Genomic DNA, 17159 nt, shown 5'->3' with positions numbered 1-17159 from the left:
TATTTCTGACATAGAAAACCACATATTGCATAATCATCACAGTTGCACATTTACATGGCGGTCGGAAACAGTCTGAGAAGCTTGTAAGGTTGTTACGGAGGAGGTTGTGCTGCGACATAATTGTTAAGAAAAAATTCGGTACATCGCGCCATTTCCGAGCTAATTAGCATTGAAGTTAGCCAATTAGGCGGCTGCGCGTGCAGATTCAAGGTGCCCCGGCTGCGCGCGCAGATTCAAGGTGCCCGCCAGACACAATTTGTGCCAGTTGCTGTCATAGCGTAGATGATAGAGCACGAGATTGTTCAGCCTTTGACTCGGGTTCGATTCTGACTTCGTCCCATGTCCAATTTTTGTATCATTCTCTCGTTCGGTTGTAGGAAACGACAGTTGCTGTCATAGCGTAGATGACAGAGCACGAGATTGTCAGCCTTTGACTCGGGTTCGATCCTTACTTCGTCCCATGTCCAATTTTTGTATCATTCTCTCGTTCGGTTGTCGGAAACGAAACGAAGAATAGTTTGACGACAACGTCTCTGGCGTGCCACTTGAATTTGCGTGCGCAAAGGACTAATTGGCTAACTTGAATGATAATTAACTTGGAATCGTCGCAACACCCTTAAAAGCATTTCGGTCTGTTTCTGACCACCTTTTGTAGAATTCCAACAAATCCCTTATCACAGAAAAGGGCACGTCCCATTAGAATAACTGATAACGACTACGCCGGTATCTGTTGTATAGAAGAGGGGGCCTGTTTACAGAAGAGAAAGTTTTTCAACAAACTGATAGAAGAGCATGATAAAAAATATCTGAAAAGAAGAGTCAAATGCTTTGTGAAGGGATTAATGTAAAAGTAATAAATGAAATAGATTACGGGAACATGTGAAAGACCCTCGAAATCGCGTACAACAAATGGAGTGGCGATTGATAATTTAAAATTCAATGTGTAACTTTGAATTTTAAAAAAGTAGTAGAGCATATTTGCCTGGTGGATTATGATTTCGAGTACCATTCAAAGGCACGTCAAATATTTCTCTTATCTATTTTATTTCTAACTTTTAGACATACAGCGTCGCGAGCTTTTGACCGTTCTCTTGTTTTCAAACACTTTCATTTAAATTTCCAGGTTTTATTCAAAAAGCACGAAATATAATGAATATCAAAATGGATCGGTATTGTTATTAAAAGTACAGAGATCAAGAGGAATTTGATATTTATTTTTTTTATTTTTTCAACGTGAAAGGAAGAATTAACCCTCAAAGCACTAATTAAGCTTTTCTCAATTATTCCAATTAGTTTCAAATAATGAAATCTATTTTGCGAAATTAGATCCTCGCTGATGACCATTACCCACCCTTCATTTCGCTATGAAACTTCTGACAAAACTCCATTCTGTAATTTCTACAGAGTGTTATTTTGGCTCTGCTGAAACGATTGACCAAAAATTGTATTTGAGATATTGAGAAGCTAGGGCTGGTGCCTGAACTTGAGAACCCTGTGTTGGGCCTCCCCAGGTATCACCACCGTGCTGACGCTGTCCACCATCAGCCTGGACAGCCGGACCGACCTGCCGAAGGTCCGCTACGCCACGGCGCTCGACTGGTTCCTCTTGATGAGCTTCTTCTACTGCATAGCCACCCTGCTCGAGTTCGCAGGGGTCCACTACTTCACAAAGGTGGGAGCGCTCGTCCTCTCCACGCCACTATCTGAGAACCACTGTATTTGGTAGCTGCAATGGCATTGTACCCACAATTAACAATTCAGTGGACTCACATTCCTTACAGTAATATCTTCGTTCCTCTTATTCTTCAGGTTGGTAGCGGTGAAATTCCCGTGGACGAAGAAGAATGGGAAGATATTGAGGGGCCCTTCGAAGAGACCTTCTCGCCATCACCGGAGCCGGTAGAGAACAGTCCGGCTATGCGCACCGGCCGCAGGCGCAGCTCGCTCATCTGCCCGATCTACAACGTAAGAACACCCTACCGAACCACCTGGACCCACCTGTGACCAGCAATATTACTTTGTGGCAATATGTTGAAAAATTTTTTAACGTTGTTGCCAGTGCGTTAGTGCATCATACAGTGCAATCAGAAACTCTATATAAGGCCCATCTGTAGGCCATCAGTATCAAATAAAATAGAAAACCAGCAGTTCTAATTTACCATTATTTTTATGTTACTTGTCTATGAATTCCTGTTGACACATCACTATCATTATATAATGGACACTTCTGACTATAGTCATAAACATTTATTGCATACGACCTTCGTTTCAGCTTTAAAGCCGATTTTCTAGTGTAACATTGTTTTTAATGTGTTATGAAGGAAGGAGCCTAAAAGAACCACAGGAACTGACGTGTACGATAATAATCAAACATGGACCCAAAGGAGGACGGTGGGGGATCTTGGGGGTTACGACACCCTCCACCTCCAAACAATATGTTAGCAAGGATTCGAACCTGCGACTGTAGCGGTCGCGTGGTTCCAGACTGATGCGCCTAGAACCGCTCGGTCACACTGGCCGGCAAAAAAATTACAAGTTTCGTTTAACACAGAATACTTTTCAGTTACGTTTCACATATTTAAACCACGTGGATTGGTTTCCAGCCTTACTGGCTGTATGAAACATTCCAGCCAGGTAAATGCGCATATTCACAGGATAATTCCACGTGCTGTCAAAAATGACACGGTTCGCGAGTCCACAGATGTTACCTCGGTAACTACAGGAAGTATGGGAAAGGCTAGACAGAAGGGGAAAGATCACTGAGAAAAATAACAGCAAGGACAGCTTTCCGAAATATAGATGGAAACTATCGAAAGATACAGCATTCCCTCCATTTACATACTCGCATAGCAGTACTACGCAGACGCCAGTTCACAATCTTAGAGCTAAGTGAAATACTGACAACGGTGAGTGCACATATCGTACAAATTATGAAGTTATCGAAGTTGTGACAGTTTGTTTCTATTATAGTCCTTAAACCAACTGCATGGCGCAATTACTTCCCAAAGTTTTGAAGATGTGCTATTCAGATGATGTATTTATCTGAATTTGCTATTTCTTGGAAGTTAAGCTGAAACGATGTACTAAGCACCGATGTATAACCGAAATTACCAGTGGGGTGCTACTTACTGAAGAAAACAGGAAGTCGAACGTTTCGAGGTTTTTACCCATTCTCGTCGATTTTGATGTTAGTGCGTATTCCTGCAAAGCATGCACGTGCTTTTGTTGACCGAAGAAACATAGAGCTCTTTGTTTAGTCTTCGCAGTATTCCCAGTCGGTTATTAAACAAATTCACAGGATGGTCCTTCTACAAATACATGAGTACTCCGCAAGCCTCCTAACGGTGTGTGGCGGAGGGTACTCCTGGTACCACTGATTACCCCTTCCCTCTTCCACTCGCAGACAGCGCATGGGAAGAGTAATGTTGGTAAACCTCTGTGTTAGCTCTAATTTTTCGATCTTTTTCATCGTGATGATTTCGCGAGATGTATGTGGGAGAAAATAACATCTTGTCAGATTCTTCCCGGAAAGCATTCTCTCAAAATTCCAGGCCTTTTTGTATCGTCTGCCACTAGAGTTCGATGAGTATCTTTGTAACGCTCTCGCGCTGACTAAACAATCCTATCATGAAACACGCCGCTCTTCGTTAGATCTTCTCTGCTTCATCTATCAATCTTGCTGGTAAGGGTCCCAGATTGATGAACACTATCGTAAATCGGATAGACTTTAACCGATTTTCAGATTCAAATGTGATTATCATGACTGTTTTTTTTTATTCCTATGTTATTTACGGTAGTGAACACAGGTATGTATGGAATAATTACATATTAATTAGTACAATACATTTCATAAAAGAAAAAGAAAGTAACAGAAAAAATTGAAGGTGGTCAGAGGTAGCGCGGATTTGGGGATACATTGACCGGCCTACAATTTCTCCACTGCTGTCAACTACTATTCCATTTGCGGTCAGTATTTCAAAAGCGTAATGTAACTTTGACCACCTCAAAATAAAAACACTGATCCAGACTAAAAGAAAAATAAAACCTAGTCCGGTACATAAACAGTGTAATCCATCATCGAAACTATAAATATAGTGGAAGGTACTATGCTGGAGTACCACACACATAGCTCCAAGTTTAGTTGAACGTAATACCTTCAATTTCATCCGTCTTAAACCTAAACCTTCGTTTCAAAACATCCAATGTAGTTAGAACTAAGGTTATCTGTTCTTGATTTATCAAGTCGATATCTGGCTTTTGCGACCAAAGAAAACTTCATTCCTTATTCACGGAGATATATGAGGTTATATGTCATACGTGAATCACTGCCTAAACCACAAAAGCTTACTATTTGATCACTATATGACTGACTTTGTTTTTCTTAGTTGTAGGTAAATTAACAATTACAAATGAGCGTTTGTCTGCATAGCGACCGTTAATGTTTGTATTCCTTTATGACACACTGACATTGGCATCAATACGGTTTAATCAAATGTGTATCTGTAGTCGTAGGGTAACAATGACTAGTGTACAGAGTAAGAAACAGAAAAATCATGCTCATGACCTCAGAAATCATAATAAACTGAGGTGACAAAGGTACGCACGTATACAGATGGCGGTAGTACGCGAACATAAGGTATAAAACGGCAATGCAGTGGCGGAGCTGTCATTTGCGCTCAAGTAATTCATGTGAAAAGGTGGCCGAGGTCATCATGGTCACACCACAGGGAATAACAGACTTTGAACGCGTGCGGGCTTTAAAAATTATAAATGAGATGGCCCTCAACTACTTACCCTCAGACTCAGTGTTGAAATATTAATAGTTTTGGGTGTTTTCGTTGTGTAGGGGCTAGTATACGTAGTTGCCGCATTACAAGCCAAATACTGCTGAGTTTACAGTATACAATTTGAACATACACCTGAATCGAATGGTCGAAGCTTCCTATTACTCGGCAATTGCGAATTTTGAATGTAAGCTAGAAATTTATAAATGAAAGACTGCAATTATATAAAATCTGCAGGTACTATTTTAACGACTTTAAATGATTGGCACGATAGCAGAAGTACCTTTAAGAATGACGTTTATTACTGCAAAACACTTATTGGTGTCGATGGTCCAGCAATTAAATAAAATGCAAGTTGCATAACAGAGAAACAATAGATTCCTACTTCACGTAATTAATTATGAAAAACGACATAGCTCGCGAGATATTCACTTCTAAACGCATACTACGTTTTCACTGCAGAAGCCACAGAAATCTCGCAAGTGCACAATTCCGCACTATGAAATATTTTTATCTCCCGCGACCACGCGCAAAACTGCTCCTCTCCCCAAGTCTTCCCTGCGCCCGCCCGTTGCTGCTTCCCGTCTAGCACTCCTCTGTCCTGTCCAGCACTCCTCCCCCACTTCCATCCAGTCTCTTTATCAACGAGCACGGTGACTGGCTGGAGCGCTCTCGCCATTTCTCCAAGCCAACGCACACTCACAAACATATTGAAACACAAACAAAACACTGGATTTACATTTAAATACCTTGAGATTAAATAAATATTGCTACGGCTGCACCATAAACACGCTCTAACACACATTATTAAATACATAAACAAATTAAATAAACGTATATTAAAGGAATAGAAACAAAGTAGGCCAGTAGCCTAAAGTCTCTGTGCTTTCTAAAACACAGTAAATATTTGACCACTTTCTTCGAGAATAGTATATATCGGATATAAACGAAGACATAGACGAAGAAATATATTTATAAGCATGCTGCTACCGGTTTTTCGTGTAATTGTGGAGTACTTATGGCCTGATGCGATTAATAGTAATCAGCCACTTTGATCTCCAATAATGCATGTACTACTCAAGTTATATGCCTGTAATTCATACCAATTTAGGTTTACACTAATAGCTGTCTAAAGACACGTCGATCGACAAAATCGGATGAACCATTTAGACTTTGGAAATTCGTTGCTGGGTTTTAATTGTATAATTTACAGTCACATAGTAAACTTTAAACTAATAAAGATACTGAAAATCTGATTACACCATCAGAATCGTCGTGCAAATAGTGGTAATCCACATGTTTCTTTTTAAGGCATCAAGATTCCTCTGGCTATTATTAATTTCTACATGAACTGTGAAATGTCTGCTATTATGGTTTTCAAAGTCCGCCATCTTTGGCAAATCTCCTTCATCGACACAAAGCACAGTCCTCGTCACAACGTCAACATGGAATTCCCAGACATGCGATCAGCCTGGACCGCACGCTGGGGCTACCCCTCTTGCTCCCGGCCAATGTCCGCCACCACGCGGTCGGCCTGCCGTGAGGCCCGCGCGGCCACGCCAACTCCGAACTTAGAATATTTTCAGGGCGCCACAACTCGGCGGTTACCTCACACACGGAACGGTAGTGCTTGGAGCTGGACGCATGGGACATTGCATTTCGGAAATCGGTAGGGAATTCAATATTCCGAGATGCACGGTGTCAAGAGCGTGCCGAGAATACCAATTTTCAGGCATTACCTCTCGCCACTGACAATGCAGTGGCCGAAGGCCTTCACATAACGACCGAGAGCAACGGCATTTGCGTCGGATTGTCAGCGCCAACAGACAAACAACACTGCGTGAAATAACTCCAAAAATCAATGTGTGGCGTACAACCAACGTATCCTTTGGGAAAGAGCGTCGAAATTTGGCAGCAGACAACTGACGCAAGTCCCTTTGGTAACATCGGCTCTCGTGGGCTCTGACTATATTGATTGGACACTAGACGACTGGAAAATCGCGGCCTGGTCAGATGAGTTCCGATTTCAGTTGGTAAGAGCTGATGGTAGGTTTCGAATATGGCACAGACCTCACGAAGCCATGGACGGAATTTGTCAACAAGGCACAGTACAAATTGGTGATGGCTCCATAATGGTGTGGGCTGCGTTTACATGGAATGGACTGGGTCCTCTGGTCCAACTGAAGCGATCACTGACTGGAAATAGTTGATTTCGACTACTTGGAGGCCATTTACAGTCACGTGGACGTCATGTTCCCAAACATGTTACCGGGCCACGACGGTTCGTAATTGGTTTGAAGTACATTCTGGACAATTCGAGTGAATGATTTTGCCACCCTGATCACCCGAGATGAATCCCATCAAACAATTAAGGGACATAATAGACAGCTCGGTTCGCACACAACATCTTGCACTCGAAACACTTTCGTCATTACGGACGGCTATAGAGGCAGCATGACTCAATATTTCCGTAGGGAACTTCCAACGATTTGCTGAGTCCATGTCACGTCGAGTTGCTGCAGTACGATGGGCCAAAGGAGGTCCGAAACGATATTGGGGGGTATCCTATTACTTTTGTCACATCAGTGTGTACTGACACATACATGCATGGGAACAAAAAAATAATAAGTGATCTGTTTCGAGAATTGATCAAATAACATACATGATATAGTTCAAATCGCCCATAGCTTTCCAGGCAAATATCTACGGATTTTGCGCAACCAGATTTAAACACATTTTCGAGTACAACTCAAGTTGCAACAGCTTCACCAGCTGTTGCGCAAGAAAATCGGCAATACATGGTTCCATCTAGCATATATTGATGCAATTTTACCGCCAAACAGTATAATCTAAACAATCAACTGAAAACCTGAAGACAGCTTTAAAACTTTTGGTGTGTGAGTGGTCAAAGTAACCACGACGGTCAAAGTATACCCGGTTTACGGTACTCAAGCCGCTTCCTTCGTGAACGAGTTACGTTTCATTAAGAATCTTAAGATTCTTCCCACTACTTGTTTTACGTGGTCATTCCACTTAAGCTCGCTCTGGATAGTTACTCCTAGATGTTCTTCGGAATATGCTGCTTCCAGCAATTGGTCATCAATAGTGTATTTGGAGAGTAGTGGTTTTCATTTCCTAAATATGCGCAATATTTTACATTGATTTGCATTCAGGGTCAACTGGTGCAGACTGCACCATTCATCAACCTTCTGTAGGTCATTTTGCAAATCGATACTGCCTTCTGGCGTTGCTACTTTCTTATAGTGAACCATCATCTGCGTAAAATCTTAGAAAGCTTCCGACTCTTTCTAGTGGATCGTTTATTTATATTGTAAACAGTAATGACCCTGTCACACTTCCTTGGGGTACTCCGAAGATTACCTTTACAGCTTTTGATTTTTTTCCGTTAAGAGCGACGAGTTGTGTTCTATCTGCAGGGAAGTCATGATCGTAGTCGCAAATCTGGTTCGATAAGATAAGCTCGTATGTTTTTTCATTAGACGGCAGTGCGGGGCACTGTCAAACGTCTTCCTGAAGTCAAGGAACGCGGCATCAACCTGAGCGCCGTTGCCTACAACGCTATCGATCGGTTATCCCGATATCTGTCAATCCGATGTTCATACGACGACTGGAAGGAGGGACCGCATTACAATTTTTCCGCGATCTCTTGGAGGAGGAGGGCGGAGTTTCGCAAGATTTCTGTTTGCGGAAACTATGCTGATTTTCGTAGAGGACGTTTTTGTTCTCGAAAAACATCATAATCTTTGCGTATAAAACATATTCCATAATTCTACAATAGATTGACGTCAGTGATTTAGGCCCATAATTATGTACATCTGTCCTACGTCCCTTCTTGAAAAAGGGAATGACCTGTGCCTTTTTCCAGTCGGTAGGTGCCCTTCGTTAGTCCAGGGAGCTACTATGCTCGTAGAAGGAGATCAAGTTCTTTCACATTCTCCTTATACAGTCTTATAGGTATCTCACCTTGATCTGCTGCCTTTTCACTACTAAACGATTGTAGTAGCTTTCGTATTTCGCCATCGGTTATCTCAGTATCTGTCATTTCGATGTTCATACGACGACTGAAAGGAGAGACCGTATTATAGTTTTTCCGCGGTGAAGTAATTTCGGAAGACCGAAATCAATATTTCGGCCTCCTCACGATCATCTTCCGTTTCGGTGCCTTTATAGTCACTGAGTTGCCGAATAAACGATTTCGAACCGCTTACTGGTTTCACGTAAGACGAAAACCTCTTTGGGTTTCAGTCGGATCGACTGACAAAATTTTACTTTCGAAGTCGCTACACGCATGTCTCATTCATATCCTTACGCTCATTTTCCTTCGTTCAGCTTTGGTTTGTCCAGTAGGGAAATAGCGGGAAGGTCGGGGAAGAAGGCCAGTGTTCACTTTGTCTGCTTGCCGGGGGGTCTCATCCGAGATATGGAGGAGGCCCTACCAGCGGCGATAGAGAGCACTGGGCGCACCCGACTGCAAATTGTTGCTCATGTCGGCACCAATGACTCCTGCCGTCTGGGTTCAGAGGTCATCCTCAGTTCGTACAGGCGGTTGGTGGAATTGGTGAAGGCGGAAAGCCTCGCTCGCGGGGTGAAATCAGAGCTAACTATTTGTAGTATCGTTCCCAGAACCGATCGCGGTCCTCTGGTTTGGAGCCCAGTGGAAGGCTTAAACTAGAGGCTCAGACGATTCTGCGGAGATCTGGGGTGCAAATTTCTCGACCTTCGCTATCGGGTGGAGAAATGTAGGGTCCCCCTGAATAGGTCAGGCGTGCACTACACGCCGGAAGCGGCTACAAGGGTAGCGGAGTACGTGTGGAGTGCACATGGGGGTTTTTTAGGTTAGAGAATCCCCTCCCTAGGCCCGACAAGACGCCTCCTGAGACGCGGCAAGGTAGGAGTAGGCAAAATGCAACAGGGAATAACAATATTAATGTGCTAATACTAAACTGCAGGAGCGTCTACAGAAAGGTCCCAGAACTGCTCTCATTAATAAACGGTCACAACGCCCATATAGTACTAGGGACAGAAAGTTGGCTGAAACCGGACGTAAACAGTAATGAAATCCTAAACTCAGATTGGAATGTATACCGCAGAGACAGGCTGGACAGTGAAGGGGAAGGCGTGTTTATAGCGATAAGAAGTGCAATAGTATCGAAGGAAATTGACGGAGATCCGAAATGTGAAATGATTTGGGTGAAGGTCACGGTTAAAGCAGGCTCAGACATGGTAATTGGATGTCTCTATAGGCCCCCTGGCTCAGCAGCTGTTGTGGCTGAGCACCTGAAGGATAATTTGGAAAATATTTCGAGTAGATTTCCCCAATACGTTATAGTTCTGGGTGGAGATTTTAATTTGCCGGATATAGACTGGGAGACTCAGACGTTCATAACGGGTGGCAGGGACAAAGAATCCAGTGAAATTTTTTTAAGTGCTTTATCTGAAAACTACCTTGAGCAGTTAAACAGAGAACCGACTCGTGGCGATAACATATTAGACCTTCTGGTGACAAACAGACCCGAACTATTTGAAAAAGTTAACGCAGAACAGGGAATCAGCGATCCCTGATTTCAGCCGTAAATAGGAATATTAAAAAGGGTAGGAAGATTTTTCTGTTTAGAAAAAGTGACAAAAATCAGATTTCAGAATACCTGTTGGCTCAACACAAAAGTTTTGTCTCAAGTACAGATAGTGTTGAGGATCAATGGACAAAGTTCAAAACCGTCGTACATAATGCGTTAGATGAGTATGTGCCAAGCAAGATCGTAAGAGATGGAAAAGAGCCACCGTGGTACAACAACCGAGTTAGAAAACTGCTGCGGAAGCAAAGGGAACTTCACAGCAAACATAAACATAGCCAAAGCCTTGCAGACAAACGAAAATTACGCGAAGCGAAATGTAGTGTGAGGAGGGCTATGCGAGAGGCGTTCAATGAATTCGAAAGTAAAGTTCTATGTACTGACTTGGCAGAAAATCCTAAGAAATTTTGGTCTTACGTCAAAGCGGTAGGTGGATCAAAACAAAATGTCCAGACACTCTGTGACCAAAATGGTACTGAAACAGAGGATGACAGACTAAAGGCCGAAATACTAAATGTCTTTTTCCAAAGTTGTTTCACAGAGGAAGATTGCACTGTAGTTCCTTCTCTAGATTGTCGCACAGATGACAAAATGGTAGATATCGAAATAGACGACAAAGGGATAGAGAAACAATTAAAATCGCTCAAAAGAGGAAAGGCCTCTGGACCTGATGGGATACCAGTTCAATTTTACAGAGTACGCGAAGGAACTTGCCCCCCTTCTTGCAGCGGTGTACCGTAGGTCTCTAGAAGAGCGTAGCGTTCCAAAGGATTGGAAAAGGGCACAGGTCATCCCCGTTTTCAAGAAGGGACGTCGAACAGATGTGCAGAACTATAGACCTATATCTCTAACGTCGATCAGTTGTAGAATTTGGAACACGTATTGTGTTCGAGTATAATGACTTTTCTGGAGACTAGAAATCTACTCTGTAGGCATCAGCATGGGTTTCGAAAAAGACGGTCATGTGAAACCCAGCTCGCGCTATTCGTCCACGAGACTCAGAGGGCCATAGACACGGGTTCACAGGTAGATGCCGTGTTTCTTGACTTCCGCAAGGCGTTCGATACAGTTCCCCACAGTCGTTTAATGAACAAAGTAAGAGCATATGGACTATCAGACCAATTGTGTGATTGGATTGAGGAGTTCCTAGATAACAGGACGCAGCATGTCATTCTCAATGGAGAGAAGTCTTCCGAAGTAAGAGTGACTTCAGGTGTGCCGCAGGGGAGTGTCATAGGATCGTTGCTATTCACAATATACATAAATGACCTGGTGGGTGACATCGGAAGTTCACTGAGGCTTTTTGCAGATGATGCTGTGGTGTATCGAGAGGTTGTAACAATGGAAAATTGTACTGAAATGCAGGAGGATCTGCAGCGAATTGACGCATGGTGCAGGGAATGGCAATTGAATCTCAATGTAGACAAGTGTAATGTGCTGAGAATACACAGAAAGAAAGATCCTTTATCATTTAGCTACAAAATAGCAGGTCAGCAACTGGAAGCAGTTAATACCATAAATTATCTGGGAGTACGCATTAGGAGTGATTTAAAATGGAATGATCATATAATGTTGATCGTCGGTAAAGCAGATGCCAGACTGAGATTCATTGGAAGAATCCTAAGGAAATGCAATCCGAAAACAAAGGAAGTAGGTTACAGTACGCTTGTTCGCCCACTGCTTGAATACTCCTCAGCAGTGTGGGATCCGTACCAGATAGGGTTGATAGAAGATATAGAGAAGATCCAACGGAGAGCAGCGCGCTTCGTTACAGGATCATTTAGTAATCGCGAAAGCGTTACGGAGATGATAGATAAACTCCAGTGGAAGACTCTGCAGGAGAGACGCTCAGTAGCTCGGTACGGGCTTTTGTCAAAGTTTCGAGAACATACTTTCACCGAAGAGTCAAGCAGTATATTGCTCCCTCCTACATATATCTCGCGAAGAGACCATGAGGATAAAATCAGAGAGATTAGAGCCCACACAGAGGCATACCGACAATCCTTCTTTCCACGAACAATACGAGACTGGAATAGAAGGGAGAACCGATAGAGGTACTGAAGGTACCCTCCGCCACACACCGTCAGGTGGCTTGCGGAGTATGGATGTAGATGTAGATAGATGCAGATGTAGGATTTGACGTCTCTCGAATCAGTGATAAAGCTCTCTTTTTTTTCCCCACAGAAATTTTCTAACACGGCTGTTAAACCACGGTATGTCTTTCCTATCTTTTAAGACCTTGCTCGAAACATAGACTTTCTTGTCTAAGGCATATTAAACGACGCTATTGAATTTTTTCTAGTTGTGCTCCACGTTCTCGTCCTCATCGCTGAATATTTGTTGTTGACTACTTAGATGCTCTGCAATTTGTATCCTGTTTCCCTTGCTAAGCAAAAATATTTTATTAACATTCCTTGTAATACCGATAGTCATAATTGCTATCACAGCCATAAGGTCACTGATACCTTTCTCTGCATTATCTGATTCTATAAGTTCAGGTCTGTTTGCAGCGAGACCTTCAGGTGTTATCTAGTATTTGATCAGTTGTGTATTACGTATCTACAGGGTGGTTAGAAACAAGCTGATAATATCAAAGCGAAGAAGCGGACGTCGAATCGAGTAGTTTTTTTCTAAATAACCATAGGTCGGTTATATTTCGTTGTGGGCCTAGGGCCATAAAACGACAGCGAATCAGCGACTAGTTTATGACAACCATCCAGGTCTTTGTCTAGAATAACCTTGATGTTATAGACTGTCTTTCAGGCATTTTTACCTGTCAGTACTTTATATTATCATGGCAATTATATCATTTCAACTATACCGAATGATGTTAGGGATATCCCTTTGCTTGAACTAAACGTTTTGCACCTGCCGGTGTTTCTTTTCCATAGATCTAACAGATATTAATATACATCGCGTTATACAGAGAAGAATAAACGTACTACAAACAGAATTACACTACGCCTGAATATAGACTTTCCCATCTCTCGGGCTTACGTCAGGAGATGAGTATGACACTTGTCGGAACGTCATGGTGTTTCAGCACTATAACCTGAGAGCTTTTCATCCATAATTTCACTACATTTATATCACAATATTATTCTAATTTACTCTGTTAATACACACGGACAGCTATACTTGTAATCTGTCTCAATCACACCTTGTGTATGGGACGTTAAACATAAACCTTCCTTCCTTCTATCACACCATTTCCAACACAGATCGCTCATCCCATATTCTTCCCTCTGAAGTCTTGATTCAGCAGGCTGTTGTGCACTTGAAGATAAGTGAAACTAACAGTAAAAACCAGCAGAAGGAATAATCTCATCAAATAGACCTCGTTTACAAAGGTTTTTTTTTCACCTTGTTTGATGAAGGCGTTCTTCTTTTGAGAATGTCCTTGACTGAGAATTTTCGTTCACACTATACATAATCTTTTAACAGGCTTCTAAATGTGCCTTCTTTACACCTTCTACAGTGGAACACACTCCTTATTACACAGAAAATATGGATGCACTGTAATCACTTGATAGTTCACAATTCCAGTCCACACTCAGTCGTTGTAAATTGTAGAAGACACCACGAGAATAAGCCATAGATTCCAGAGTAAGGCAAATCCCTCAGTAATCCGTAGAACACTACACTAAAACGAAGCCTAGTTGAAATCCAGTAAGTAGCCAGGTCAGGAAAATGCGGTCTAATGGGAGACTTGAGCAGAACAAAACCTGAAGTGACTTTCAGCCGGGTTTCGTCTACCGCTTGACGTCAGTGACCAGACACCAGTGACAGTCCACCGGCCCCTCTTACCGGTTATTAGCCGCCGGAAGAGTCGGACCTCGCTGTCTAGTAACACAGATACAACGTCTACACCACCCCATCTTTAACTGGCAGGTAAGGCCAGGTGTCCCTGTTGGTATCGGGATCGCTAAACTGACAGGGGGAGGTGTTGGTGGGCAAACCAGCTAAATGTCTGCTGTCCATCTCGATGTCTGGCGTCACTGTGTCTTCTGGTTTTGGTGGAGGGATGGGGTGCTGATGCTGGATTGTTGTGGTCTGTAATTCCATGCTGGAAATCGGCGATGCTGGAGGTCGGAAAAGATCCCATGCCGTGGAGAACCAGCTGCAGCGTTGCTGAACCTGAGGATGTGGGTCTTCCAGTCCTCGAAATTTGTATAGAGCTGGTCTATGGTCAGTGGTGGTTATCTTGTAGTAGAAGTCGGTAGGTGTGGGTGCTGCTGGTTGGAGTGCCGTACCAGCACGGCATCACTGGCGTCCGCTGTGCACGTCTGCCATGTGTGTGGCTCTGTTGACATTTCGTAACTATGCAGGGACTCTCCCGAAGGTGTAAGCCCATACCCCTGCAGCGTTGCTGAACCTGAGGATGTGGGTCTTCCAGTCCTCGAAATTTGTATAGAGCTGGTCTATGGTCAGTGGTGGTTATCTTGTAGTAGAAGTCGGTAGGTGTGGGTGCTGCTGGTTGGAGTGCCGTACCAGCACGGCATCACTGGCGTCCGCTGTGCACGTCTGCCATGTGTGTGGCTCTGTTGACATTTCGTAACTATGCAGGGACTCTCCCGAAGGTGTAAGCCCATACCCCTGTGCCCACCGAGTATCAGGGGCGCCGTTCGGCCGTCATGTATGTATTTCAGGCCTGTGGAGGTCCCAAAGGGTCCAGTATCGGCAGCCAAAAATCAGTTCCACCAGAGAGCAACCTTCAATCAGCGTGGACCAGTAGGAGGCCAGGAAATGTATTGGGATCTTGGCCTTGGGTGCAACTAAAGGATCTTCCAAGTCTGCAAATTAAAGATGAGGGTAATCCACTCGCCTTAACTATTGGAGACTGGGTGGAATGGCTCATTTACTGGGTGCGTTGTGCCGTTCCAAGTGCAGAAATCCTGGAACATACTGGATGAAAACTGATAGTCATTGCCCGAGATGGTTGTACCTTGGACCCCTACAATGGCGAATATTTTCTGGTAGGTGCTTACTGTCTCCGTTGCTATCATATTTGACATTCGAACTACGCAAGGAAATTTTGAAAATGAGTCAATGACAACGAGTCGCATCTCTAGAAGAAGAAGACGAAGTCCACATGGGCACTGCGGGGTTGGCCAGGCGGGGAAGAGTTGTGGTAGTATTGACAGCGCCAACGCACAGGTGCCACAGGAGTGGGCTGTCCTCTCGATGTCCTGTGTGATGTGGCCAGGGGGCCTGCCACTTCACGAGCTCATCCATGCAGGTCATCCCCCCAGTAGCCAGCATGCAGGTAGTTTAGATAGTGGTGGCAGGATGATCGTTGTCTGTCAGCATCAGAACTCCCAGTACCATCTGGATCCGGTTTCTGAAAGAGAGCGGTGTGGAAGGTGTTCCAGACAATCTTGGTGAACGTATTTCTTAACTTGCTGGAGGATAACGTCTTCAGCTGTTCCCTAGCAATTATAGATAACTGAAGTGCAGCTATTTACAGAAGTGGGCTGTAATTGTCATACGGCAGCGTCACTTGGTAGATATGCTAATGCATCTATGCAGATCCGATTTACGATGGAAAAAAATTAGTTCCAGTTGCGGTCACCAGGTGGAAAACTGGTGCTGTACACTCTTTGTTTGATAGCATGACATCCATACTGTAGGGAAGCAGCCTACTCACGCCTTATAAAATTCACATCAGTCTTTCCATTGTGTGCCAGCCAGTCCGCTGTAACTAGCTCTGACGTCATAAATGTTGCGCAATACTTTAAAAATCAAGTAAATAACCTGAAACGTTTCTAGCATGTCAGGAGTAATACTAAATCAATATGTGTTGAATATCAGTTCAATAACTTTAACCATTTTCGAAATTTGGATGTTTTTCTGTAAAAATCATTGGCGCAACAGAAAAGAGCTAGAAACTTAAAAATTTATATTTAGATTCCTTTTGCATAATAATTTAGTAGAAACAGTATTCTGGATCTCCAAATTAAAATTTTAGTTGAAATTCATGATTTTCTGGTTTTTGTCTTAGAAATTAAGGAAGCAAGATAGATTAAGTAGGCGAATAAATAAAGCTAGGATGTTTAAATTTAAGTAGAAAGGAGATCCACTATAATCATAAAAATGTGAGAAGTTTCAACAGAATAACTATAAAACTATAGCTATAGCGTATCTCCAAAGAGCAAGATCAGAGCTCATCTACTGCGTGTAGTGTAATTAAATTAATTCTCTCGCCCAAAATATTTGACTTAGCCACGTCAGACTTTTATTATGATTACTTACTTGTGTGCTGATTGCACAATTAAATTGAAAGCTTCATCGGCCATCAGCAAAGGAAGCAATGATTTATTCGATAACTTAAAGTGGTGCATTACTAGTCCAGCGGCTAGTCGGGAGAGCAGATTTGATCAGGCGTTCCCTTAGCCGTCCGCACTGCGGCTTTATATGTAAGAACGCTGTGCGAGAAAGGAAGGCCCCAGTTCTCTCCAGACGCTGATTAGCACACCACCTGTGCCGGGAGTCGTTGATAGAAACAGCCTCGGATGCAGTAATAAGTTACTCGGGATACGCGTAACCATGAAATCGTTTTCGAGTGAAGTGTTAATTTTGGGATGACGTTAATGATCTATCTTTAGTTTGCGTATGTCGTATTTTCACGTGCCGCCGCAGGAAAGACATTCTACCATTATTAGCGTGGCGTTTGATGAACATTATCGTCAAATTATGGCGAGCATTCACTTAAACATTTAATTTGAACAGTTATAGTGGCATCAGCGCATTAGACTCTGAACTGCTTGGTAGTTGGATTGTG

At 43.1% G+C, this 17159-nt stretch overlaps 1 protein-coding gene across 1 annotated transcript in view; it reads left to right on the top strand.

Moving 5' to 3' along the window:
* LOC126175378 (gamma-aminobutyric acid receptor alpha-like) overlaps positions 1 to 17159 on the top strand; it is a 205716-nt gene that overhangs the window by 167485 nt on the left and 21072 nt on the right. Inside the window, exons 7-8 of the mRNA XM_049922149.1 lie at positions 1512 to 1672; positions 1810 to 1965. Of these exons, the coding sequence (XP_049778106.1) occupies positions 1512 to 1672; positions 1810 to 1965 (317 nt within the window). The remainder of the gene's footprint in view (positions 1 to 1511; positions 1673 to 1809; positions 1966 to 17159) is intronic.

The sequence above is a fragment of the Schistocerca cancellata genome, chromosome 3 (genome assembly GCF_023864275.1).
Source record: "Schistocerca cancellata isolate TAMUIC-IGC-003103 chromosome 3, iqSchCanc2.1, whole genome shotgun sequence".
Classification (NCBI taxonomy): Eukaryota; Metazoa; Arthropoda; class Insecta; order Orthoptera; family Acrididae; genus Schistocerca; species Schistocerca cancellata.
Note: the sequence above shows the minus strand (reverse complement) of the source record. Positions and strands in the feature narration are given on the sequence as shown.